The sequence below is a fragment of the Gastrolobium bilobum genome, unplaced genomic scaffold (assembly GCF_033153095.1).
Source record: "Gastrolobium bilobum isolate Gb01-03AN ecotype WA unplaced genomic scaffold, APGP_CSIRO_Gbil_v1 utg110327, whole genome shotgun sequence".
Taxonomy (NCBI): domain Eukaryota; kingdom Viridiplantae; phylum Streptophyta; class Magnoliopsida; order Fabales; family Fabaceae; genus Gastrolobium; species Gastrolobium bilobum.
The window spans coordinates 19374-46619 of NW_026898257.1; the positions used below are offsets into that span (position 1 = coordinate 19374).

The window sequence follows — 27246 nt, forward strand, 5'->3', positions numbered from 1 at the left end:
CTACTTGTCCATAAATTCTCATCTTTTAGTATGTTACACTAGACTCTTCTAGCTTTCCAACGAGATATCACACACCTCAATTGGAGTTCTATAACTCCGGATATGCTTGACGTAAGTTAATTCCTTAAAACTGTTTACAGTGGAACTACAGGAATTCCAAGGACAGTTCATAAATCCCAAAACAGAGGCATATTCCTATGCCCAGAAAATTCTCCAAAAATCATGTAATGATGGCCAAATTTTGATTATATGTGGCTAGCAACAGGGTTTCCCGGGTCTACCATAGTTCTCTTCCCACTAAATGAAACTAAATAAAATTAATAATAGAAATAACATATCTTGATTAATGCTTGAGTTGATTATGATAATTGATTGAGTTATGACTATTCTTATTGTGTCTTGGATTGGGATTATCAGCTTTTGCCGACTGTTTGTGCGTGTGTGTTTATGTGTTGCAATGATCCTTCAGGGAAGCAGACCTTCAGTGAACTAGGTTTCGAAGGTTAGGGCTAGCAGTGGACAACGAGGATAATGTCTCGATCATTTCAAGCTAGGCCTAAACATTGTAAATTTTATGCTTGTTCCTCTTTGGGGATTCAATAATAGTATAAGACATATTTTAAACCTTAGACTTTGGTTTTACGCTGTGGAGAATCAGGGAAGGATGCAAGAAATTGAATGTGTGTGGAAGCTATTGGAACTGGTGGATCAGGCCCTTGTGAGGGCTCTGATACCATCACAGATATGAAAGATAGCGTGAAAATAGTAAACTGAAAGAAATGATAGAAAACGAGAGTGAATTCTAAGTTCTGATCTGATGGCATTTTTCATTATGATGCTCTGGCATCTGCAGAGATCAATTTATAGAGATACAGATGAGGCTTGCAGAGCAAGCTAGGCTGATCTAACTGAAATAACAAGAACTGACAGCCCTGTAACAAAACTGTAACTGACAGAAAGCTAACAGAAGTATTACACCTCAGCATTAACACTAACAGAACAAATTTTCTGAAATTGGGTACAGCAGATTACTGCTGCTGAAGTACCTCCTGATACTTCTCTAATATCGAAGGATATGCCAATCAAGAAAAAATGTACATGCATATTGAGTGGACTATCAGACTGATCACATATCTACATACAGTAGTTATGAATTGCCAAATAAAAAATTCGAAATTGCCAAAACCAAAGATATTCATTTAAACAACCAATGACCATCTAGGACTGGTAACTACACCAATAATGCATTTTGCTGCTTTTGTTTCTGAAAAGTATCTATTGTTATCTTAATGAAAGGTACATTAATTAAATAATTTGTATCAGACCATATATGATAATATGAAGCACCGATACTCCGAATTTTTTTTTCCAACGTATCGGATACGCGTATCGGAAATGTATTGTATCGTATCGACGAATTAACGGTCGTATTGAGAACATATTGGAAATGTATCGAAAACGCCGTGTCGGAGTCGGTGCTTCATAGTATGATATGTTTCAATATGGCTGATCACACCAACATAATTTGTTACCAATGATAATACATTGACTTGATTAAACAGAAATCATTTATTTCCATTCTCAAAATAACTATTCACAACTATTATTTGTCAGCAGCTTGATCCTTCGCCCAAACCTTTATGACATGTATATTTCATGAAATTTTTACCAGAAGAAAATATGGGATAATGTCAATGTTATCAGGATGCAAATCTCCAAATAATACAAATATAAGGTAAGTTATAAAAGTATGTCCAAGCAGTATTACTTTGTGCGAACCAAGCTTTATTAGGACTCAAGATGACAACGAACATCCAGATAGATAACGGAAAATCATTTTACTAAGTTACCTGCTTTAAAGGACTGCAATGGACATGCCTGAACTCTCTGAAATGCTTCATCAGATATTCCTGCAGTTTAGGTACATCCTGTCTACGAAAAATATCCCAGAGAGCACCTTCTGAAGCATCTCCCCCAACTAACATACTGTTTTCTTGCTTCAATTTCTCTTTCTCAACCTCTTTGAGCTCGGACCCACATGAAAGATCATCCTCGTTAGCAATGGCAACCTCATTCCCACCAGAGGGTTGATGAAACTGCTCAACCACTTTTCCATCACATAATCCACTTTCATGTTCCATGGCTTGAACACTATTTTGCTTTTCAGAAGCATTTACATTAGAAGATGAATTACCCAACATGTCAACATCAGTTTCTCCACCCTGATCATCTCTGCGTAGCTCCCTTTTGTCTTGCTCAAGGTGCTTTTGTTTCAATTTCTCAATGGCAGTAAGTTGTTTAGAATCCAATTTCACTTCAGCTATATGAGTCAACACATTTACCTAAAACAACCAGATTAAAAAAACGACATTTCATTTTCTTCATAAATGAGAAGCCATGCAATAAATAAAAAGCACTAACAAATATTTGACCACGAAAAACCATGCAACTGATGAAAGTATATGCAGATTACAAATTTCTTTAAACCAAAGGTATCATTAATTTCAAGTCCATAAATACTTATGTTATTAAGCCACGAATCATATCATGATTAATATTTCAAATTATGAGTTATTAAAACAACGGTGGAATAACCCATCAAATATAAAATCAAATGAGAGTTTATGGATTGAAGAAAATGCACTGAACAAAAAAATTATGACAGATTTGAAACCACGATCTGATAGTAAGAAACAAAACAGAGAAATGCAATGGCTTACAATCCTACAAACTATGCACCTTACGATACTCTATTTAAATATAACAACCAAAAAAATTCAAATAACTCACATGAAATCCTTTTAAAAAAAAAGCCAAGAAAGAATTAAGGATATAAAGCATACTGCATCAGACATATCACAATGGAGCTTAGTCACAGAATCACCACGCCCAAGCTCCGGAACAAATCCATACGCAATATATGTTTTTGGCCCCATGTGTGGCTTTAGACAACGCTGAGGCAACTTCACAGCAAGGTTAAGAGCACCTCTGAGAGGATCTGTATATTCCTTATAGGGCAAGGAATATATGAACTCAGCACAATGACGAGGTAAACGTTCCTCAAATAAATTAGAAGGAGGCCAATCTTTTAATTTCAATACTTGAGGCCAATCAAGCCAATCCTTACGACCATTTGTGTAACCAGTGAAGAATTGATGGATATTAATCTCTCGCTGTATTTAATCAACAACTCAAATAAAAAATGCAGAAATCACCAACAACAGAATAAACAAGTAAACTAAAAGTTAATTAAGCATTAGTAAAACAAAGCAGGATCTGGGTAGTGAAGCAAAAACAGTGAAACAAAGAGGGACAACAGACAGCAAGATAATGAGATTAAGTTGTAAGAAAAGATGAAAAGATATGGAATGAAATCCAAAACTAAGAGGAAGATGACAATAATTATAATAATAATAATAGCAGTATAAATTGATCACACAATACCATATTGTTGACAACATTGGGAGAGACACCATGCAGCAAGCAACAAGAATTGAAAGTTTGAGACTTAGAGGAACTATCCACCAAAAAAGTTGTGATCGGTTCAATACTTCCCAAAATCTTTCTAGGACATTCAGTTCTGATGTAATCTATGAATTTAAGTAATTGACAATATTAAATGCACTGAAACTTTTCTCAATCCAGAAAAGATGGGGTTACCAAATTCAGACAACGTATAGGAAGTTCAAAAAAGTTAAAAAAGAATTGCAACAATAGAATTATTCTCTTAATGCCATTTTCAAGCAAATCAATTCCAGTTAGAAAAACTATTGACATTAAATAAATTAGAAATAAATTTCATGAGAATGAAGGTAAACAGCGGAATTTATGCAAAAAGCCCTCTTGAGTTCAATATTGAGAAATTAAACAAACCTCACACCAATCTAAGCAATCAATTGCCTTCACATCCAAATGTTGATGATGTTTGGTGTTCGTTATCTGACGGAATGCACGCCACATGACAAGTGGTTCCCAGCTTAAACCAAATGTGCATTCAAGTACATTGCTAACAATGACAGGCTCCCCTTTGTTCCAATGCCATTGAAAATGCCTTAAATCCTCATGCTGTAGATCTACAGCCCTAGGACAGTATAAACAATTGTCACTGGAATCTTCACGAGAAGCCACCTTCCTCATATTATTATATCTAACATCTGTGTTTCCACCCCGCTTCAAACATGAACACCAATTGTCAAGAGTCTCAACTGCATCTTGAAGCTTATACGCTTTGGCCAGTTCTTCTGCTTTACATACTAACTCAGAGATATCATTTGGACCAAATATGCTTCTCAGTTCAAGAAAGCTATGGTTGCATGCATCGTTGACTTTTGGACAAGGAATGCTACCATCACTTTCTGCACGCCACTCAAACCTTGACCATTCACGAATCCCAGGCTTAGCATCAGCATGTGATGTTTTGCCTTCTTCCTTTCTTTTTTCTTCTTCACCATGCAAATAACCACGACCTCGGAAGACAAACTCTAACTCAATTGGATCTCCACCACCTAAAAGCTGCCCACTACGAAGCTCACGGCAACAGATCAGACAAAGATCAAAAGAGCATTTTGTACAGCTTCTGTGGTAATCAAATATTGATGTTTTGCAGTTGTCACTACAAAAAGAGTGTTAAGTCAACAACTAAATAATATGAGGATAACTGAAAAAAATAAGAAATCAGATAAATCCCAACCAGTATACACGCTCATCCATAGAGTAATCTGCTTTTTCTATATTTAGCTCTGAGAGCGAGAGCCCTGTAGTGAACATCCCAAAAGCAAATTAAACAGTGAAAAAGATATGGAACTAGAACAGAACCCTGACTGGGGCATGAGATGAGATACAAAGTCAAGCTATGCTGCCACTTGCAAACAAGAAAAATAATTCAAATTAGGATATTAAACAGGTAACTATTCCAAACACCCAGACTCCCAGAGAGAGAGAGAGAGATTAATTCTAAAAAAAGAAGAAGGAAACACCCGCAAAGCAAACCACATACATAGAGGGGGGGAAACTAGAAGAAATAGGCTGCAACAGGAAGGCTGTTCAAAAGCCAAAAGTTTATCAAAGCTTTTAAAACAGACAATCTTTTCTCTTTTGCAGTCAACCTACAGAAAGCAAAGAGAACTGTGGCTTCATGACATCACTTTAATACAATGGTTTAGTAGCGTGTAGGATAATGAAGTACTGGAACACACATACAATAATCAAACCTAACTTTGCATCAGCACCAAATTCGTTTATTCACAGAGCAACATTGATCCATGCATCAGTAACCCCAATTGAGACTCCTCAAGGAAAAAATACCTCTTATCTTAGCTTCTATCTCCTTCTCAATCATTTGTTCTTCATCCAACTGTCTTAAGTACGGAAGAAGTGCTTTCAGCAAATACTTATGGTGCTCAATCTCCTCATCTTTTTTGGTTTTCCCATCTTTATTGGTTTCCACAACTTTCTTCATTTCCTGCAGTAAACCAAATGGTCTCATTTTAAATGTGGAATACAGAAAATCACAGGAAAAGCGAAACTAGAAGGGGGCACAGAACTGACTTTAATAAGTTCCTTGGATCGCAAGCATGCTTTGCAATTACAATTACCACAGCAGACAGGACATTTCTCAGCAATATCATCCTCTTTCAAGTGAGGATACCTTCACAAGGCACAGAAAAAATATCAAGGACTGACAATATCAGTCAAGCTTTCATCAACCAAAATCTAAATTTGTAATCTTTGCAATAACTTTTCAGGAAATTGATATTGTAATGTTTCCTCTAAATTATGACTTTATTTTCCTAATATAAGAAATAGTAGCAGATAATTATATCATATTTAATTTCTTCAAACTCCCCACACAAATGATTCGAAGTTTGGGTAACCAAAAGAAGGCTGCGTTCACACATGGGTTTGTCATTTCATTTCCTTCCAATAATCTATTTAAAAAAAAATATATAATAAAGTTAAATATATTTCAATTCAATTCCTTCAATGGATTTGTACCTGGCAGTGCACAATGGACATGGAGGCGAACAAGGCATATTGAAAAACACAATAACTAACAACATACAACGACAAAAAAATGAACAAAGCGAAAGAGAGTGAAAGTAAGTAATACCAATTATTTAAACAGGGTATGCAATATCTTTTACTCTTACAACTTTTGCACCTCACAACCCTGCCTTTATCATTTCTCTGACATTGATGGCACATTAAGGACTCCTCTTCGATCCACTGTTCATTACGAAACAGAAACAGGAAGAAGAAAAAAATAATAACCACAACTCATATTGTGACACCAAACTCAAACATGAAAGAATAATGAATGAGCAAAGAGATGTTGATGTTACTTTACGGTCTTTGTTGATTTTTGGCATAATCTCCCTTTTGTTGTTGTCTTTACGGTCCCTAAAAGCATAATGATTCTGAACGTCTTCGCTTACAGAAGAATCATTTTTCTTACCTCTCTTATTTCCACTTACAAGTTCTTCTTCTTCTTCTTTCTTCGCTTTACTCTTTCTTCCGCGCTTCTTTCTCACAACAACTTGACCAAAAGAAGAAGAACCTTCTTTCTCCGCTTTACCAGAACCTTCACGGTTCAAGAACTCAGCATTTTCATCGATTTTCACCATTTTGGAGGCGCCTCCATCACCGTGTAGTGTTTCTTGATGAGTTGCGTTTGAGTCCAGAGGAATGGCTTCCTCTCTCACTTTGTTCCGTTGCCCTTTCTTCCTTCCTCGCTTCTTTTTCACAACAACTTGACGAGAAGAAGAAGAAGAACCTTCTTTCACCGCTTTAGCAGAACCTTCACCGTTCAAGAACTCAGCATTTTCATCGATTTTCACCATTTCGGCGGCGCCTTCATCACCGTGTTGTGCTTCTTGATGAGTTGCGTTTGCATCAAGAGGAATGGGTTCCTCAGTCACTGTGTTCCCTCCGCGTGCCATGGAGAGAGTTCAAGAGAGTGGTGATTGCTGTTAGGGTTTACTTATTTCCCTCTTCCTTCCGAATTAATAAGTTGCATTGTTTAAAAGGATTTTTTTAATTTTTTTTTTCACTCTTTTTCCTTTTGCATAACAGCGGGATTCCCCAGTTTTCTTTCCTTTTCTTGCAACCTTTTTTTTCTTTTTTTTTCTTTTCACGTTGCAATTAAAATGATTTAGGTGGTGTTTGGTTGAAGGAAAATTTTTATGAATGATAGGGAAATGAGATTAGTAGGGAAATGACTGGAAAGTGAGTTGGATAGGAAAATGTAAAAAAAGTTATTTGGTATGAAAAAATTTTACTGGGAAAATTAGGTAACTTTTGTAAAGTCTATGTTTGGCTTTTGATAAAATATAGATAGGGAAATAATGTACTACGACGAAAATACCCTTGTTTTTTTAAAATTTACAACCAAAACAAATTACAAATAAAAACAAACAAAACAACCAAAACAAATTACAACTCGTACGCCCTCGCCTGCAACGCTCGTCTGCAACCAAAACAACCAAAACAAATTACAACTCGTATGCCCCGTCTGCAACGCTACCTGAAAAGCTGGGTTTCTTTGAAAAAACCACTTCCTAAAATGGTTTTTAAACAGTGCAGAAGCATAGGTAAATAGCAGTAAATTGAAAATAGTATGCATCCATTTTGCCTGGGTATTCAGCCAAATCTCGATGAACCAAACATTGGCTTTCCAAAATGCTATCTTCATTTGCATGGGGTTTTGTCAAAAACCCATTAACCAAACACCACCTTAGAGCAAACTGGAGCGTCGAGCGAGCACAGTTGGTAAGTGAATTGTGCGCCAACGAAAAGATATGTGTTCGATCCTTGCCGCATGCTCTTCGGCCAGAAGTGAATACTCTTGTTATATAAATCTTGGACAAAGAATTAATCTCATCCTTTCTCTTGTGACAATAGTTCGATGCACTTTCTATCTCAACGAGAAACTAACCCTAAAGCCTCTATCCAATCCTTTCTCTTGTGATAATAGTTCGATACACTTTCTATCTCAACGAGAAACTAACTCTAAAGCCATATTTCAAAAATAAAGTGACTGAAAAAAGTTAAGTGAGATACCTCCATGGAAACTAAAACAAAATCATTTAGAGTTGTTTATAAAAAAAATAAAAAATGATTTAGAGCTTGAATACTCACCCTATATTTATATCACAGATAATTGTTCCGGTACGTCTTTGATGATTGTATGAGTTTCTTGTGTCTTTGCATTGGAGAGCTTGAATACTCACCCTATTTATATCACAGATAATTGTTCCTGTACGTCTTTGATGATTGTATGAGTTTCTTGTGTCTTTGCATTGGATTTAGTATCATGATCACCCTTGTACTTGCGAATATAAGGTTTCTTTTTGTTTATCGTAAGGGTGTGTTTGGTTGAAGGATTTTGAGTAGATTGATAGGCAAATTAAAAGTGGGATTTTGTGGTGACCATGTTTGGTTGAAGGAGATTCTTCATTTACCTACCTAAATCAAAATGCTACCAAAGTAATTTGCATATCTATTTGTAGTGATATACCCGGCCAAAAATCCCCTTCTCACACGTGGTATTGTCCGTTATGTAGCTATTTGCTCACATTGTCAACTAAACAAAAGACGAGCGTACCCTCTGGAAATGTAAGGAGAAAGAACCAGAAAGCTGTTGCTAAGAAAGATGCTGGTGGTGATGGAGATGAAGAGGATGAGGATTAAACTCTCAGTAACTCTTTTCTGTAGTGCTTCTAAATATTGTACCTGTTTTTGTTTCATGTTCCGAGTTCATCATTATTGATGGATTAGGATTAACAAATGTTCATTCACCGTGCTAACAAAATAGCATTGAGTTAGTAGGTCGTGTGTGGAGTTTTTTAAGTTTGCGATTATGCTGGTAGCTTGTCCTGTGAACTGAGCTTCTCATTTTCTTCAAACTTGTATTCATAAATTGAAGGAAGAAAAGGCCATTCATTGAAATGAGAACCCTCTTTACGGGTAAAGGGTAGCAAGGCTTAGGGGGCATTTTTTAAAAACAAGGTTATTTTCGTAAAAGCACATTTTTTTCCCATCTATATTTTACCAAAAGCCAAACATAGACTTTACAAAAGTTACCTAATTTATCTGGTAAAAGTTTTTCCTACCAAACTACTTTTTTTACATTTTCGTACCAAACTCAATTCCCAATCATTTCTCTAGTAATCACATTTCCCTATGATTCATAAAAATTTCTCCTCAACCAAACGCCCCCTAATGGAATACCTATAATATGGACAAATCTTCGGTACTAATTCGGTGCTCCTATTTTCTTTTTTTGGAAAAAAATTATCCCATTCAAATTCACATCTTCATCTTTATTTCCCTCTAAATCCTAGCATCTTACTCTTTTTAGCAAAGAGGTATGGGAAGTTATATGCTTAGCTGACTCTATTTATAGTGTTATTGATGATGTTCCCTTTTTTTTATGACTTGGAAATACTAGATTCTTCAATGCAATGAAAAGTTCTATTTTTCCCCTTCGATCCTTTTTTTTTTGGTAAATTCCCCTTTGATCCTTGATTCATGTTGACATATTACTTGTTTGTGATTGAGGGTATGTTTGGTGCATAGTATATGATAATGCCTGATAGTATAAGACGATAGTATAAAGCTTGATTGTATAATACCTGATTGAATTTTAATACTATACAACGTTTGACACGGTATTGTATAAAATAATATATTGCATAAGATAATATCATCTAGTATTTGGTAATGCACTGTATAATACTATATAGGATAAAAATAAATATTTTAATAAAAAAATCCTTTAATAAAGAATTTATATAATTCCTCAACATGTCATATGATATTAATTTTTATAAAAATTTATTGATCAGTGTGTCCAAAACATAATTAATTTTTATATAAAAAATATTCAATATTTTAATAATTAATATATTGAAAAATTAATTTTTATTTTAATATATTAATATTAAAACAATATATTAATTTTTGAGAATTACATTGGTCAACGATGTTAATACACCAATCTCTTATCAGGCCTTACCTCTTCCCCTTAGGCCGGATTAAGTTATACATCATTTTGATGTATTAGGAGATTCTGCTGTATAAGCTTATACTATACGATGGTCACAACAAACAACTGAAAATGTCATAATGTATAATATAAGCTTATACTATCAGGCCTTATACGTCACACCAAATAGGCCCTGAATTAATAGAGATTTAACTAAATTAGGTCAAAATATGTAGATCAATCAAATTGTTGAAGATAATTAACCGGATATGACTTTACAGCTAAGAAGCTCCTTTGGAAGTGTTTCAATGGTGTTCCTCCGTGATCCTCATGGAAAATATGTTTGGGGTGTATAGTAAGACATTCCAACACCAAAGACAATAAGGGCTCAAATAGGTTAATTCAAGTGATGCCATTATTAGGGGTGTAATGTATTGAGTTAGACTGAGTTTTGGCTTAAATAGTTAGCCTTGTATAAAATATTTTAGGCTGATCTGATCTATTAATCTTGTGTAAGTTCAAATTATAAGTATGGTATAACAACTTATACCTTTAAGATTTTAAAATGCCATATGAATATTAAATTAAATAAGCTCTTTAAAAAGAAAGTTTTGTATATATGGATTATGTAAGTCTTTTATATGGATATTAATAAGTAAATGAGAAAAATATTTCTGCAGTTAATGTAGATAAGTTATCTGCATTTATTCCCAAAACGATGTCGTTTTGGTATTGAAATCTTAAAAAATTATAAATATAAAGACTATTATAACCCTGAAATAAATTAAACTTATAAAAACACCATGATTTTCGCCCCAAAACGACGTCGTATTGGGCTTACTGCAGATAATTTATCTGCAGTAACTGCAGAAAAAGCGAACCCACGTGTTAGAAACATGATGTTATAAATAAGAATGCCTCTCAAGCCAAGCAAGTCATTTAATAATTTATTATCAGAATTATAGGAATTTAATAAGTATATGTTTAATTAGGAAATGAGTAATATTATTTTAATAATTAGACAAATGAAGTCTAATTATAATTTTAAGAATTTAAATAATAGTATGGAAAATTTATAGATTTATAGTAGTTATAAATTAAATAGAAGGTGTAAGGATAAATAAATAGAAAATTCAATAGATTGGTTATTAAATTCCCTTTAAGGTCGGTGAAATTGTGCTCTTAGTAGTCTTCCACGATTCTTTCATTTTTCTTGTAGGAAGCCAAATGTACCTGAAGGAAAACAAAAGGTGTTGATATATTTAACAAATAGAAAGTTAGTATTAATTGTTGACAAGTCAAAAAAAAAATACTAAAAAATAATTTCCTTGATTACTTTTCTACATATAAGTCGGTCTTTGGAGATAGTTTGCTTCCCACGATCATTTGCTTTTTTTTTTTTCTCTTGAAGGCCGAACATGCATAAAAACAAAGGGCAAGCCTAGAACTTGGATTATTAGCCACTTTTTCTCTTGGATGTCTTCATGAAACTTCAAGCTTATGGTCTTGTAAACATATCCATAGGTGTAGTTGTTTGAGAGAAGCCTTTTACGTTGAGTTTTTTGCCTCCTTGTCATGCAAACGACTTTCTGCCTAAGGGGGTTTAATGGTGTTTCATCCATTGTTGAAGATTGGAAAGTGTTGAGGAGGTGTGAAGGAGACTAAATAAGGTAAAATACCTAGACTATGATTATATGAACATGAGTTGTCATGGTGTTAGGGCTGAATATGGAGATCTTATATCATGATTATTTAATGAGTTTTATGTATGGTTTTGGTTTTTTGTTGATTATATGCTAAACTATGCATGTATAGGCTTGAAATGAACAAAAGGAATTAATTGTAGGAACAAAGAACCAATCAATCAAGGCATGAGAAAGTATGCAACCTAAGTGTTTGATAAATTTTTTAAATGAAACTAAGATTTACAAGTGATCAAATGAAGGTTGGTTCACTTAGATTAAATCACTTTTGGACCAAACATTCAACACAAAACTTATAGCTTAGTATATTAGGATCTTAACCATCCATTTTATTCCTTGTGAGAGGTCTTCAAATGCTTGTTTTCCTCCTTGAAAAGCCAGCGACCTGCACTTGAAAAGGAAGCAAAGAGGGGCTGTTTTCTGAGTTTTAAAGTTGGAAGACAATCTCTAAGCCAATTGGAGTTTAATGGTGGTAAGTTCCATGAATTTTAATGGCTGAAATATAACATGAAAATGTAGGTTTTCTATGTTTATGGGCTGAATATGATAAGGTTAAATAATGAATATTTGATGAGGAAGTTTGTTGTTTGATGATGGTTGTCTTTTGACGATGAACCAAGTATGTAATAGCTTTAAAAGAAAAATGGGAATGACCTACAATACTAATAATGAATCGGCCTATGTATGATGATATATGTAGACCACGTGTTTGTAATATTTCCTAAGGGGAGTCCTGAAATTGACGTGGTCTTTTGATTATTGAAATGATGAAAAATGGTATTAGGTCCATAAGAAAAATGATGATCTTGAATTGGGCAATTCAGCCCTAGAAGTTGTAAACTATAAGAGAGTGATTCAATGGTTATAGAATGTTGTTTTGACATGTTAAAAATGTGTTGTAATTGAATCAATCATGAATTAGTGGTTTGAAATGAGATTAATACATGTTTCCTCCTAATATATGTATCTCGGCCTTATTGAAGAAATTATGGGTTAGAGATTGTTTTAGAGTTTGTCACTGTTTATAGAGCATTAAGGTATGTTATGTGCTATGGTGATGAGAGGACAAAGTTTAAATTACTTTGACATTTTATGGTGTAAAAGAAACGTATGGATGTAAAGGTTTTAAGTGCCGTCAGAAGTTTATGTGATAGTGAGCTCAGTTTTAGAAAATCATATCTCACTCAATTCTTAACCAAATGGCATGTGTGAGGTACCAAATTGAAGCTTAGTATGTCTAGTTTCTTGTCCTAAAATATGAGAATTTTATGAGCTCACGTTACAGTTTTCAAAAAAATTTAGTGGGCATTGTTCGTTCCCGTTTCAGTTTTACAGCAAGCAACAGTGAGTTTGCGAAATTCATATCTCCTTCGTTACTTAACGAAACGGGACGATTATTGTGTCAAATTAAAGATTAAAATGTCTAGTATTTTTCATAAAAATTACAAAATAAACTGGGAAGTAGATCATTCCAGAATAAATAAATAGTCCACGACCCTGTTCTAGTGACGTTGGATTTTCAGTTTACTACTTACGGCGGACGTATCTTGGGTTGTACTTATCAAAATAAGGCTTATGATATATCGTTGGAAAGCTTGTGACACGTAGATTATGATGGTTAAGTATAAGAATATTAGAAAAAATTTGGTTGGATGAGGATGAATTGGTGTTGTGTTTTAACTTGGTTTACATGTGGATTGATAATCCTATGTGTGATCGTTGTAGGTTGCCTCCCACGGACATGATGCTTGAGGATTGAGCTTGGTGGACTGCCTTTGGTCCTTGACCAAAAGGATTTGGGCATTTCTGAGTGGACGAAGTTACAGTAAAACTTGCGTGGAGCTACCTTGCTTGGGAGCTTCAATAAGGTAATCCCTTGGTAATGGGGTTTGATCCCCGTGTGTGCTCCACCATGCCCGTTGAGGGTAGTGGTAGGAAATGTATGTGAATAATGTAGTGTAACATGTTCATGCATATTGTATGTATAATGGTACATAGGATGTACCGTGTCTCTAGCCAGTAGACTGTTGCCTTTGGGCGTTACGGACTTCCACTGGATAGGTCTCCGTGAGGGAGTTCCAGTTGACCTGGGGTCGTGGTGTGTGATCCGTAGAGGAGCACACTAGGAAGTCTCGGGTGGATATGGATGGAGGGTGCCTTGGTTGATGTTCTGGGAACACTCCTTGGTTTGAAACCCGTAGGCTATATGCCGAGGCCAATAGGCTGAACGTTGCGTGGTTTTGGCATTGACCATTCCAGCTTCGTCGTATTTTGTTTCCCTATGCTTCCCTACTTTACTAAATCCCTTGCTTTATTCCGTTTTTAAATGTTATATTATGTTGTTGATATACATCGAAGTGAGCCATGGGGCAGAGTATTCTCCAGAACCTCTGGGTTACTGAGATATATCCGTATATCTCACCCCGCTTTGGGAACTTTATTTCAGGTAGTGGTTGTGGTGCTGGAGCGGCGGGCAAGAGGCCCGTAGGTTGAGCATGAAGACTTATGTTTATTTTGCATTTTGGGGCCATGGGGCCCAGGCTAGACTTAGGTCTTGAACATCATATTGAGTTAGGATTATGCATTGTATCATTGATATTCATGTCATATTTCGTCTAAGTTTAGCTTATGTTATTACATTTCATTTTGGAGGTTTTACATCGTAATATTTGTAATTGAAGTTGTAAATTGTAATATGTTCATTGGAGACTCGATGTAATATTGAAACATGCTATATGATGAAAGGGCAATAGGCCTATTCTAGGATTTGATTTATGTTTTATGTCAAAGAAATGCATGCAAAGGAATTAATTTGATTGAACCACAACCAGTATCCAATACCCAAGAAGCCTGGTTAGCACAAGAAAAATTAATCTCAATCATGTAAATACTTGAGGTAGAAGCATCACCATGCACCTTTGTTCGGATAACAGTTCCTGATCAGATGCATTCTTTATCAATTCTTCAGACTTGAAGAACACAAGTCCTCTGATGGCAATCCACACCACCTTGTTGTCTTGTAAGAGAAGAACGCTTCTTCGAATGCTCAATGTCCTTCAATGGACGTTGCTAGACTCAAGAGAAGAACATAGAGTGAGTGGTGCCTTTGATTATTCTAAGAGAGGGAGAGATAGCCGCCACACTGATGTGTCATGTGTGTGTTCACTAGGGTTTCAGTGGAGAAAATTTAGAGAAGACGAGTTACGAAACTAAGGAAAAAGAGGGGCTATATATATGTGGCGTCTCATTAACCTAAGACTAGGTCAAATCTGCGCCTCATCAAATCTCAATCTTATTGGGTAATTTTCTTAATTTTATCCAATCAATCCAATTGATTGGTTTTTCCAATTTCAGCCAAGTAATTTAATTAATTAGTTTTCTTAATTTTATACAATCAATCCAATTGATTGGTTTCCCCAATTTCAATCAATTGATTTAATTAATTGGTTTCCTTAATTTTGGTCAATCAATCAAATTGATTGGTTTCTAATCAATCTTTGATTGATTTCCTTTATTTTCTCCATCTTCGTTAAATTAAATTTAATGACTATATTTAAATTCAAAATTTAAATTCAAAATTCAAAATTAGAATTTAAATTAATTATTTAGATTCAAATTTCAAATTCGAAATTAGAATTCAAATTATTTAAATTCAAATTTCAAATTTCAAATTCAAAATTAGAATTCAAATTAATTTTATTAATTTAACATTAAATTAATTAGGTTACATTATAGATGAAGTCCAACTTTGCCCATGATGTCACCTACCCTCTCTTGGCCCAAAATGTGGGCTTTACCAACTTAGGCCCATTATCCTTTATTGGGCCCAAACCACATATGCTAAAATTCAAGATAACTTAAGATGTTTGTGTGCGACCCATCAGGCCCACATAGCCACTGACATAAATGGGCTGACCCATTAGGCCCTATCTATCTAATGACAATACAGAGCACTGGTGATGCTTTGTTGTCCCAGAGCTAGTTGAGTTCATCGAATGATCAACCTGTTATACCTATTTGGTTATCGTGTGAATTGTCCTTTCGTCTCGGTTATCCATCTCATTGACCTAGGTCAAGGAAAATGTATCAAACCTTGCAATCTAGGGTTAGCTTTTGTCGAAACAGGGAATCTTTATTTACAGACTCTAAAGAACGGGCCATCTCATGACTCCTTTACTATGCATAGATTCCCGAGTCCCGTAAATATCATCCCGGTTTCATCGGTCTACGGATAACCTAATCTCTCACAGAGATTCTTCAGCTTGTCACAGTAGCCCTGAGTCCTTAGGACATGCCAAAGAGTATACCTACGAGTCTTCATGTTTCAGGCAGACAAGGTTTACAATCAAAGCATGCTTTTCAGATCTCAGGTCTATATAACAACGTTAGGTCTAATGAAAGACACACCCAAATAATAAGAGACATTACTTATTGATACTATCTGTGAGATTTCCTTATAGTGTCTCTTTGTGGGTCAATTCAGTGCGAGCTATTCTCCAATAGGTCCACCCTCGAGTCAGCTAAGACATCTCCATGTCTGTAGCTCATGAGGACTCTACCTTGCATCTCCATGCAAGTAGCTGAGTCGTGCTAGTCTTACCCGAGATCACCAATGCCCATTATCGGTATCTCTAGACTAAGAACATATTTCTGGCAAAGGACGTGTGGTGCCATTGAGCCCTCATGATCATGATCCTTGTCACAGATCCTTAATATAACTCTCGTTCCATTCCATTCCAAGGACTTTATCTAGTTACTCATATTCAATATTTGAGACATGCAATATGGAACACGATAAAAAATGCTTTTATTCATAAAATTTATTCATAACAATAAAGAAATACATGGGTCCATCTGACTTTCAGATTGTCTCTAGGACACTTATGTACTTACAAATATTACTTGAACAAATTGTTTTTACATATTATATATATATTTTTTTTTGTAATAATTTACATATTATATTTTACTTCAACTAAAACATGATGTGTGAGGATGTGCTCGAAAGTCTCAATGAATTCAAAGAAAATCGTCATTTAGGAAAAAAATACAAGTTTATTATAGTAAGATATGATACGATAGTAGTTATAAGGGCTGTATTATTTTCCTTTCACATAAGATAGTTATCTTATGTTGTAGAGAGAAAATAGGTGGATTCCACTATTACAAGAAAAAAAAAGAAAAAGAAAAAAGTGAAGTGCAAAAATCGAAGTAAGAGAACATAAGAGAAACTATGTTACGTGAAAGGAAAGTAATATTTCTCTAGTAATAATATATGCTTTTGAGGCAAAAAAAAAAAAAAAAAAAAAAGACACTTTGCTTTTGAGGGAAAAACAACATTGTTTCTTCATTCTTCTTTTTTACCTCTTCAGTTTCTGATTTTATGTTCCACCTCTTTCGTTGCAAACCATCTTCTTCTCTCCGGAACCAGCCACTATGCTAGAGTTTCGTTGCTAATTGTTAGCCACTGCGAGGGGACACGAAGAATACAGGAAAGAAAACTAGTTAGTGAAAGCCAAAGAGGGAAAAGGTGAAATTTTAATTTCTTTCCCTTTTCTTCTCGTTTCTGAAATATATAACGATGTACCTTTCGCTCAATCATGAAATCCGTTTAAGCTAAGGAATTTAGTTATGGAAGTCCACGATAAATATGTGAAACATTGTCATTCTTGTCCTTGAATTTTATTACGAAGCAAAAACTCGCTAAATCTTCTTTCATTCAGCAGCATAAATTATGTTCATACATTCCTCATTTGGCAAGGGAAAGCGTTATTGTGTCTAACACTTAATTTCTCGTGTGCTTGCATCTAGAATGTTTTTCTTTCTAATTCTTTGTTTTTTTTATTCAGGTTAGAAATTCGGGAAAAATTGTTAATTTCACTGACTTTGAGCTTTCACTGCTAAACAGGGTTTGTGATCGACAATGCTGTTTGCTCCACAGCGACTATAGTCAAGGTAACCCCACGTGAAATTCTTCATTTTTTGCCACAGATTGTTGGATTTCATGCAAAATAAGGAAAAGGAAATACCAACGTCTCTCTCTCTTGTGATGAAATTCCCAGGTTGATAGCGCTAGAAAGCATGGGATTCTTTTGGATGTTGAATAAGTGCTGATTGATGGCAGGTGGTTCATGGATGGTAAGCTAATTTTCCTTTTTATTTCTTTTCAGGAATATTCTTTGATTCTGTGTGCATTAAACTTGCTATTTTATACGCAGTTTTCCATGTTATATATCAAAACGGAAACAAGCTAACAGATGAAAGCGTTTTAAGATATATTGAACAGGTAGTGATTGTGGCTTTAGAAGTTGCAATTTAATTTACAATACCTTACTGGTTAAAGGAGATTATGATATGGAGTTATATGGGCAGCCTCAATTTCTAACCATGCTAGTTGTGCAACAGTAAGAAGTCCTTGTTGCAAGTATTTATGTCCAATAAGATTTATACCAAACAATATTGATGATGATATTCATCAAACTATTTTTTCTATGAAATTCTAGATAAATGGAAGTTATATTCATCATAGAATGATGCCAAAATCTGTTTATTTGTTTTTCCCTTTCATGTCAATTATTTACATGTGCTATTTTTTTAAGAAAAAAATCTAAATCAATGAAAGTAGAGATTCATCATACAATATGACAATTGTTGGCAAAATTAAGCGTTCCTCTTGTTTGATTAGTGGTTGTGTTGTCTACTTTTTAGGGGTTGTTGTTCAAACTTTTCATTTCTCTATGATGGATCACTCTATAACAACTACTGAAGACATTGATATGAATGGAAGTTTAGTATGTTATGATGACATTGTTGATCTAGAGAAAGACAACGATGGATTTGGAGAAGATTATAAGTGTGAAATCATAAAAGAAGAAGATGGTGGCCGCGAGAAGATAATGTACATGAAATTATGGTAGATGATGATAGTGAAATCATGAAACAAGAAGATGATGACCACGGGGAGGATAATATACATGAAATTGTTGTAGATGATGATGATGAATTTAGTGAGACTCCAATTTTATGTAGAGTACAAGAACACAAGAACCATATAGGTGAAATACGTAAGCAATATTGTAACAAGAGTACAAGAACACAAGAACCATATAGTTGGAAATTTTTGCATACATGCTCTCTATAAGGGTAGCAACAACAATATCTAATAGTATCCCTAACTGTAAAGCAATATTATGAACTTCCTTTCCTTTCTCTAGGTCTCTCATATCTATAGCAGCCAAAAGGGCATTTACAACTGATACCTTATTCATATTAACATTCTTCTGCTTCATTTTAACATGTTAAACAATCCTAATAGATCTAAATTATGTGAAGCAATCTTTGAGCTCAGACCGGTCTATTGTTTGAGTTTAAATTAATGACTGTTGGCTAGTTTATGTTGCACTGCCTTTGCTAATATACATGCTGTTAAATCCTCATTGAGTACCAAAAAATAAAATCAAAACTAATGGAACAGAACAATAGAAGAGTGTCTGCTTTTTAAGATGATGGAGAAGTGAGAAACTCGGATTTGGATTTAGTGCCTCCTACATAAGCTTTCTCCAAAGCCAATCCAATCCGTTCATACATAATCCTGTAGATTAATATGTCAATATATGTAACATAAGAATTATATAATCATTAGACTATTAGAGGGTGGATGGATTTGATGATCTTTAAATGATGTTTTTTCCATCTCCGAGACATTAAAAGCTCTGTCTATATAAGTTGTCGTTCTTGCAAACCATATTTGTAGAGAAATCTAATTAACAAGAAATCGTTGCTAATCAGAGATTTCTTCCATCATGACCCTTCAACCGAAACTAGCAAAGGCATAGCAAGCACAACAAACTTATGCAAAAATAAATAAGGGAATAAATCGTTATTTCTCATTAATCTATCCACAAAAATGGACAAACAGAATAGGGTCCAAAACATTGAAATATCCTATTTCTCTATTTCTCATTAATTAATCTCTATTTCTCATATTTACAACTGACACGCTCCATCAGCATGGTCCAAAACATTCTCAGTGCTTCACAAGGATTTGAGCTTTGAGGTAAGCCTAAAATCCATGCAGCAATATCCTTCTTGGGCATCTTATCAAATATCTTTTGTGCACTATCTAGGTGACCCATTTTACAGGACATGTCAATGAGACCAGTCCCAATAAAGGTATCACATTCTAACTCCCTCCAAGCTATATCTTGGTGAATGGCAACACCCTCATCATGGAAATTTTAAGCACCAGTACAAGCCTTTATAACAAAGGTAAATGTGTACTTGTCTGTTTCAAGTCCCATTTCTAACATTCTATGTTAAAAGTTTATTGCTTTATGGAATTGGTGAAGTCTAGAATAAGCTCTAATCATAGAATTCCACAGAATCAGAGATGGGTTAGTGATAGAATTGAACGTCGATTGAGCCAAGTTGCATTGGTGGAAGAAAGAGTATGAATTGATGAGATGGACAGTGATGGAATGGTGATGTTGTTAGAGTCCCGAGACAAGCAAACAGGAATGAATTTGAAGCAGAGCATTTAAGAGTTTGCATGAACGAAGAAGGTGAAGGTAATAGCTGTGGTGGTGGTGGTAATGTTGTGGAATGTTGTTGGTGGATGAAGATGGAGTTTGAGAAATTGCAGAGGCATGAGCAATGAAAGTGAATGTGGTGGAACCTATGGTTGTGAAGTGAATGTCTTGCTTTCATGCGTCCCTTTCAAGACACAATGAAAGTGACGATATGTTAATATTCTGACAATCAATGGAAGGTTACAGACGTGGCTTGATGATGGTGTGCGATTTAGCAGCGAAACTCCGACACAATGACTGGTTGGAGGGAAGAAGATGTTTTGCAACAAAAGAGGGGAAAATAAAATCAAAAACCAAAGAGGAAAAAAGAAGAAGGAAGAAATGATGTCGTTTCCCCCTTGCTGCAGTTTGTCTTTTCTGCCTCAAAAGCAAGCAGATGTATTAATCCCTATAGCAAACTGATTATGAGATTATTATTTTTGTGTTTCGATTTTCTAGGTGCGCTATTTTTCTCACTTTGTAGACATATTTTATGTGGAGTTCATATCTATTAAAAAATAAAAAAAATATTGTACGAAAATGGAAGGATAGTAGAAAAAAAAAATCTCCTACAACATGAGAAAATATTTTTCCATTATTTTTTGGTTAAAACAACCTTTTATGTATGTAAATAATATGCTTTCAAGAAAATGGCCAGACAAGAAAAATACCACTTCGTGTAATGGCAATAGATCAATAATAATGTCTAAAAGCTCTTCTTCTGGTAAGATAAAAATGGAAATAACTAAGAGGTGTTTGATTTGTTTTCAGTTTCTATTTTTAATTGAAATGTTATTATTATAATTACAATATTATCACATTATTTTTATTTTGTTTTCTATTTTCAACCTTTTTTTGAAGTCCTTCGGTAAGAAACAAAAGTAAAGCTAGGGAGGATTATGACAAAGATCCTGCCACAGCCCACAAAGTAACAGAAATAGGTTATAAGACCCGGAAGCCCAATCTACAAGACGCAACTCTTTATGGCTTGCAACTGCTAGGCAATTAGTTGCACTGTTTGAATTACGAGGGAAGAGGAGGGAAATTTTCTGAAACTAGATACCCCCATAAGGTAATTGGATTTAGGTTGCTCGCTAAGGAAACTGGGATAAGGTATATGCTGAGAAAGCTTCCTTTTTTTCTGGATTTCTTTACCGATATTTTGATTATTTTTTTAATTTATTAAAAGTAACAAATTTCTTTTGAAAACCACCGGTTGTTAGTGGAAAAGCTTAGCTTGAATCTATCAGAACATCAACATGCTTTGTTCCCCATGTAACCGCAAGGTGGACAACCTTAGGCAGTGCCTTTATTTCTGCTAGGATAGGAGATTTAGCTATACGCTTGTCAACTCAATAGAAAGAGGCATCAGTATTGATCTTAATTTGTGTCAACTCGTGGTGGTTGGTCCAAAAAACTCTATTGTGCTCCCAGATTCTGCTTTAGAATCCTCCAAAAAGTTTACATGCTAAAACACCGAGACTGCCATCCTTATGCTCAAAGATGAGCTCAACTCATTTCTTCTGTTACAAAAAATATAAGAGATTTATTATTTTTATGTTGCATAAGATAAAATCTATCTCCTTCACACACAAATTCAAAATGAGTTTCATTTTTTTTTCTCCCTTGAAAATGGACCCCACTTATACAAATGAGTCTGAAAATGGACCCCACAGTATTTTACACGTTATAAATCATTATTCATCAAATTTCACAAAACGCACCTATCAACTGAAATTTTCATTATGAACTCATTTCAAGTATTATATTCCTCAAATTAAGCTCTGGTTTATCATTTCACTCTCTAGGGTTACACAATTGGCAATTTACCATTTTGCCCCTGATGGGTATTTTGACTCAAAACTCAAAATTTTCTCTAAATACGCCCTCTAACCCTCAATTAGGCATTTAATAATATATTTCAAATATACGAGGTGTTATATAACTCATGAAGAAGGGATTTGATTCACAAAATTCCATCACAAGAGCCAAACTTTGGTATTCAGCTTCAGCTGTGGATCTAGTATCCAAGGGTTATTTCTTGGACCACCAAGATACCATATTAGGACCCATAAAAATGTAGGAACCAGAAGTAGACCTGTGGTCATCTGGGTCACTTGCCCAGTCCGCATCACAAAAAGCTGTAAGAGAAAAGGGCTGCTTTGGATTGGCAGCACAAAGAGAAAAGCCAAAGGTGCTGGTTCCTTGAAGATACCTTAATACACGCTTAACCACCTTCCAATGATCATCTAAGGGCTAGCTAATGAATTGGCAAACTTTGTTGACTGCAAAGCTGATTTCAGGCTTTGTGATTGTTGCATATTAAAGAGCCCCAACAATGGAGCGATAAAAATGAGGATCAAAGAAGTAATTAGAGCCAGACTAAGACAATTTACAATTAGAAGGCTTGGGAGTTGAAATGGACTTCACTTCATGCATTTCAGCCTTGGTGAGAAGATCTCTTACATATTTTGTCTGAGTCAGAATAAGGAGCTAGAGAATCTCTGTTTCACTTCAATGCCAAGAAAATAATCAAGTTCCCTAAGGTCTCTGAGTGCAAATGCAGAGTTAAGTTGAGAGATGAAGTGCTGCATAAGAGAGGAGTCATTGCTAGTAACAATGATATTAACTACATAAATCAACATGTAGATACATTTAACATCAGTTTTATAAATGGATAAAGAAGGACCATAAAAATTGGACTTAAATCCAAGAGATACTAAGGATTGTTTGAGCTTGTCAAACCAAGCCCTTGGAGTTTGTTTTAGTCCATAAAGTGATTTATGTAAGTGGCAGACCAATTACTTGTCCTTGGCCTCAAAGCCAGGAGGTTATTGTATGTAAACTTCCTCCTCTAAATTCCCATTTAGGAAGACATTGTTTATTTCCAACTACATTAGGGTCCATCCATAGGTTAACATCACCTGAACAATTATAGACTTTACCATAAGAGAGAACATTGCATTATAATCAATGCCTTCTCTATGGTGAAATCCCTTACACACTTGTTAATGCTATCATCTAGATTCTCCTTGACCTCAAACACTATAACAACCCCCACTATCAAGTTAGGTCAAACAACGAAAGTGTTCAAGAGATCAAGTATATGTTCAAGGAAATTGTGACAAGTTATGTCAAGTAATGATCAAATGATCATGAAATTAACATTATAAGAGGAACAAGGATACAAATCATTCTTAACAAGTCAATTAAGACCTAGATAAGAGTATAAAATATGTGTTGGAACATAGATGTCAATTTGGTAAAGACAAGGTTATTTTGGTAATTTGACAAAACTAAGTCTGAACTAAATTCTGTCAATCTAGTTAAATTGTCTGGTAAATTTTATGACACATAAGTGTGATTAATTTAAATAGATAGTGTGTTGAAAAATTAAAAGAATTAAGTCAAATGTTAAGAAATTAACTAAGTATTATTAAGTCAAAGTAAGCTAAAACTTGACAGAACAAGGCCTAATATAGAATTAGATGGCATAATTAAATTGTGTAGTAAATTTAATGGGATCAAGGTGTCTTTAATTTAATTAGATGATGATTAGATAATTAATTAAAAATAGGTCAAAGTTTTATTAAAATCAACCAATAAGAAGCCATATAGGTCAAAGTGATGACTAGGATACAAAGTAAGCTTAATGATTAAGTAACTTAGATATTTTGAGATGCAAAGTTGGTCATGCTTTCTCCTAATATCCAAGATCAGTGCACATGTTAAAGGAAAGGAGGAAAATGCATGCTAAGTTAACTAATTCAATTGGTTAAAATCAAGAAAAGTCAAAGAAAGTGGCTAATAAGCTTTCAAGTGTTTTTAGGTTATTTCTTCTTGTTTTATCACATTCTTTACACGAAATTTCTCCATCTTTTTCTCCTCCATTACCCGCTATCATTAAAGAGCTTTGAGAGCTCATTTCACCTAGTAAATTTCAATAAAACATCATGACTTGTTCACAAGAAATCATCCTTGGAATTTTAGGAACCTATTTATGGTTTAGTTTCTTCTCAAAAGCCTTCAATCCTTCGATTTCTCCTCTTGAAGGCAGCGACCAAGACACTATTCATGGGTCTAAAGTTGAGTGTTTTCATGGTTTGAAGCTTGGAGAAGGATCTCTAGGTGATTTGGAGTTCATTTGTGTAAAAAAAACTCAAGTTTAAACGGTTAGCTTTCAAGTTGTAATTTTAGGTTTTTGGATGAATATGGCTGAACATGAGTGTGTTCTATCATGTGTTTAAGATGTGTTTTAATGTGTATTGATGGTATTTAGTGGTTATGGGGATGAAAGAATCAAGTAGGAATCAAAGGAAGCTTGTATAAAATTGATAAACCTTAATAGAGTCAAATCTGCCCGTTTTGTAAAAATCATATATGGAGTTATAAAACTCTAATTGGAACGTGGTTTATGGCAAATTAAAGCTACGCATGTCTACTATAACATATAAAAAATTCAAGGTAATCAAATCAGAAATGGAATTTTTGTGATTTAATTAGTGAAGACTGTCCTGGAAAATCTGTGTTGTATTTCAGCCATGCATGAATTAATTGTCTAAGAAGTTGTTTTCATGTCATGTTAATGAAGAATTATGGTTAAGGTTTGGTAAGTTGATGATTAGTGTGATAAATGGCTTTGTGAAGTTTGAAAAATATGCATGGTAACCTTACTAGTACTATTCAATATGGTTTTTAATTCAATAAGTGCTTGGTTAAATTAATCAAGTAAGATCAAGTGTATGTTAAGAAGTATGGTGAAAGTGTGAAAATCTAGGTCAACCTATGGGTTGAGTTAATTAGGTTAAATGTGTTAATATGTAAGATTTCAAGTACATGTCTAAGATTGAGTTTTGACTTGTACATTGGTATGAATTGGTAAGTAAGAATATGATAAAAATTATGTGAACTAACTTGAAGAAGAATTTCGAAATATCAAGAACAACTAATTAGGGACAATAATGACAACAACACAAGAATAAAAACAAGAAACATAAACATCAAGAAACAATAATAATACATAAACAATAAAAATAAAAATGTGCATTAACAAAATGAAACAATAACAATCCTAAAAAATTCAAAATGTATATCAACAAAACAAAATAAAAATAATTAATCCTAAACAATACAAAAATGTTCCCAACAAAAGTGAAATAAAAGCAATAATAATCATAAACAATGTGCCAAAAAAATCAGCTAGTCATATGAGGATGAGTCATCTGCAGATTTAGAAGGTTCTGCATCTGAAATCTTTTTCTTCTTCTTCTTCTTCTCCTCCTCCTTCTCGTTCATTAGCTGGTTAAGCATTTCATGCATCTGATTCATCATCTGCTGTTGAGAAACCAGCTGCCGTGACTGAGCTTGCAGTTGGGACATTTTCTCCTGATGTTCAGCATTCAAGTTGGTAACCAACTGTTCCATCCTATTCAGCTTATCTACAAATACATCATTATAAAGTCAGTTGTTTTGTACTTAATTTAAATGGATTAGGTGGTGAAAATGTTAAACAATTTTGGGGCCTTTACCTTGAGATACAGCTCCAACTTGACTGGAGGACTGCTTGCTACTCTTGTATTGGCTCACAGATCCTCCTAGCCTGAAAACACTTCCTTTTTTATTAAATCCTCTAGCAACCTGAAGGAAGAGATTGTTATCGTACTTAAAGGAGGCAGATGCACCTTTTACCGCCACCTGCGTTGCCCTCTCGTGTTGGAGCTTCTGGTGGGTCTCCTACAAAAAAAGAATAACAAATTATTAATAAAGATAAAATGGAATAAACACTCATAATTCAAACAAAAGTGAAGTAATCATCATCTCACCGTTATTTCCCCTGATTTAGGGTCAATCCACCCAGCTTGTAACTCTTGGGAGTGCGTCCTCTCAAATGTAGCAAAATCAAGAGATTCAGTAGGCACGTCCCCACTAGCGGCCTGCAAATAAAAATGGATGAGTCAATTAGTTGAAAATTCAAACTAAAGGATACCGAAATAGAAAACAATATATACTTACAATTTTCCTCCAGTGCTCACTAAACGAAATGGAGCATCCAACATCTGAGGGTTCGCTCAAGTGCATCTTATTCAGCATATTCCGCTCGGACTTCTTAAACTCATCATCTGTCGCAAATTTTTCCTTTAATTGTTTTTGTACTTCAGGATCACACTAGACTTGACTGCCCTTATCATTCCTGAGACAATATTAAATCTAATCAGATATATGCACCTTGAACCAAATTCACAAACTTTTAATTTAAAAGGAAACTAAACAGCCAAAAAATATATCAACTATGATGAAGTCAGAGAACAATATAGTACTAATTCAAAGCCAGTTCAATTTGAAATGAAATCACAAGTTGATGATGGCAGCAGATATATTCATTCACCAGTCAATGAAAGAACAGATTATGATGGTTCCAAGAAATCCAACAAACTTTCAATCTCATGCACTGATCAAACATAGTCTTTCACAATTATTAGCATCAACTACATCCCAAACAAACAAATCCCAGAAAGAACAGATTTTGATCCCAACCCAACATCAATTTTATGAAGATTTCCCAATCCAAAACCATTATTCCTATGAACATAACCAAATAGAAAATTCACAAACCAAAATCACAACACTTCATCATGGAAATGGTACATTCACCAACCTTCACCAACCATTTTTAGCCGAGAAAATGAGAGACGAAAAAAGAAAAATGAAATTTCATTTTCTCGAGAAACAAACAGCGAGAGCAGAGAGGAAAAAAGAAAACGATGAAATTTAGAACAAGGAAGTTAAAGGAAATTTAGAACCTGAGAGAAGCCACCGAGTCTATGAGTAATTTGACTGAATCGCAGAGAAAGTAGCAAGGAAGGAATGGTGACAATACTACATCCCATTGCAAATATCTTATTCAGGGTCATAAATATTCCCAACGGTCATTTAATTGCATCAAACCGTAAGCAAGACACGTAACTGAACCGAAGCAGACTAACATAAACAT

General features: G+C 34.5%; 1 protein-coding gene and 1 long non-coding RNA gene across 6 annotated transcripts; one reads left to right on the forward strand and one right to left on the reverse strand.

The window, feature by feature from the left end:
• Window positions 1-830: 830 nt before the first annotated feature.
• On the reverse strand, window positions 831-6938 carry LOC133314270 (lysine-specific demethylase JMJ25-like). Its single transcript, XM_061515716.1, has 9 exons — window positions 6342-6938; window positions 6110-6225; window positions 5548-5647; window positions 5305-5461; window positions 4691-4754; window positions 3874-4612; window positions 2844-3173; window positions 1851-2342; window positions 831-932 (listed from the first exon to the last, which is right to left on the reverse strand). The coding sequence occupies exons 1-9, from the start codon at window positions 6936-6938 to the stop codon at window positions 831-833; spliced, it is 2697 nt and encodes an 898-aa protein (XP_061371700.1).
• Window positions 6939-11402: 4464 nt separating this feature from the next.
• LOC133314269 (uncharacterized) lies at window positions 11403-20829 on the forward strand. Of its 5 annotated transcripts, XR_009751926.1 has the most exons (7): window positions 11403-11655; window positions 12066-12160; window positions 13414-13556; window positions 17597-17643; window positions 17751-17826; window positions 17907-19956; window positions 20070-20829. It is a non-coding gene; the product is annotated as an uncharacterized LOC133314269 (long non-coding RNA). The 5 variants fall into 5 exon arrangements; XR_009751925.1 differs by having other exon boundaries at window positions 12034-12160; window positions 17751-19956; XR_009751923.1 differs by having other exon boundaries at window positions 17751-19956.
• The last annotated feature ends 6417 nt before the right edge of the window (window positions 20830-27246 follow it).

Excerpts from the sequence above, each read along its gene's own strand:
- LOC133314270 (XM_061515716.1), bottom strand. The coding sequence starts at position 6,938 with ATGGCACGCGGAGGGAACACAGTGACTGAGGAACCCATTCCTCTTGAT. Across the intron at positions 3,174-3,873 it reads ATTGCTTAGATTGGTGTGAG|CGAGAGATTAATATCCATCA; the intron begins GTTTGTTTAATT and ends GATTAAATACAG. Across the intron at positions 933-1,850 it reads ATTGCAGTCCTTTAAAGCAG|GGCTGTCAGTTCTTGTTATT; the intron begins GTAACTTAGTAA and ends GTTTTGTTACAG.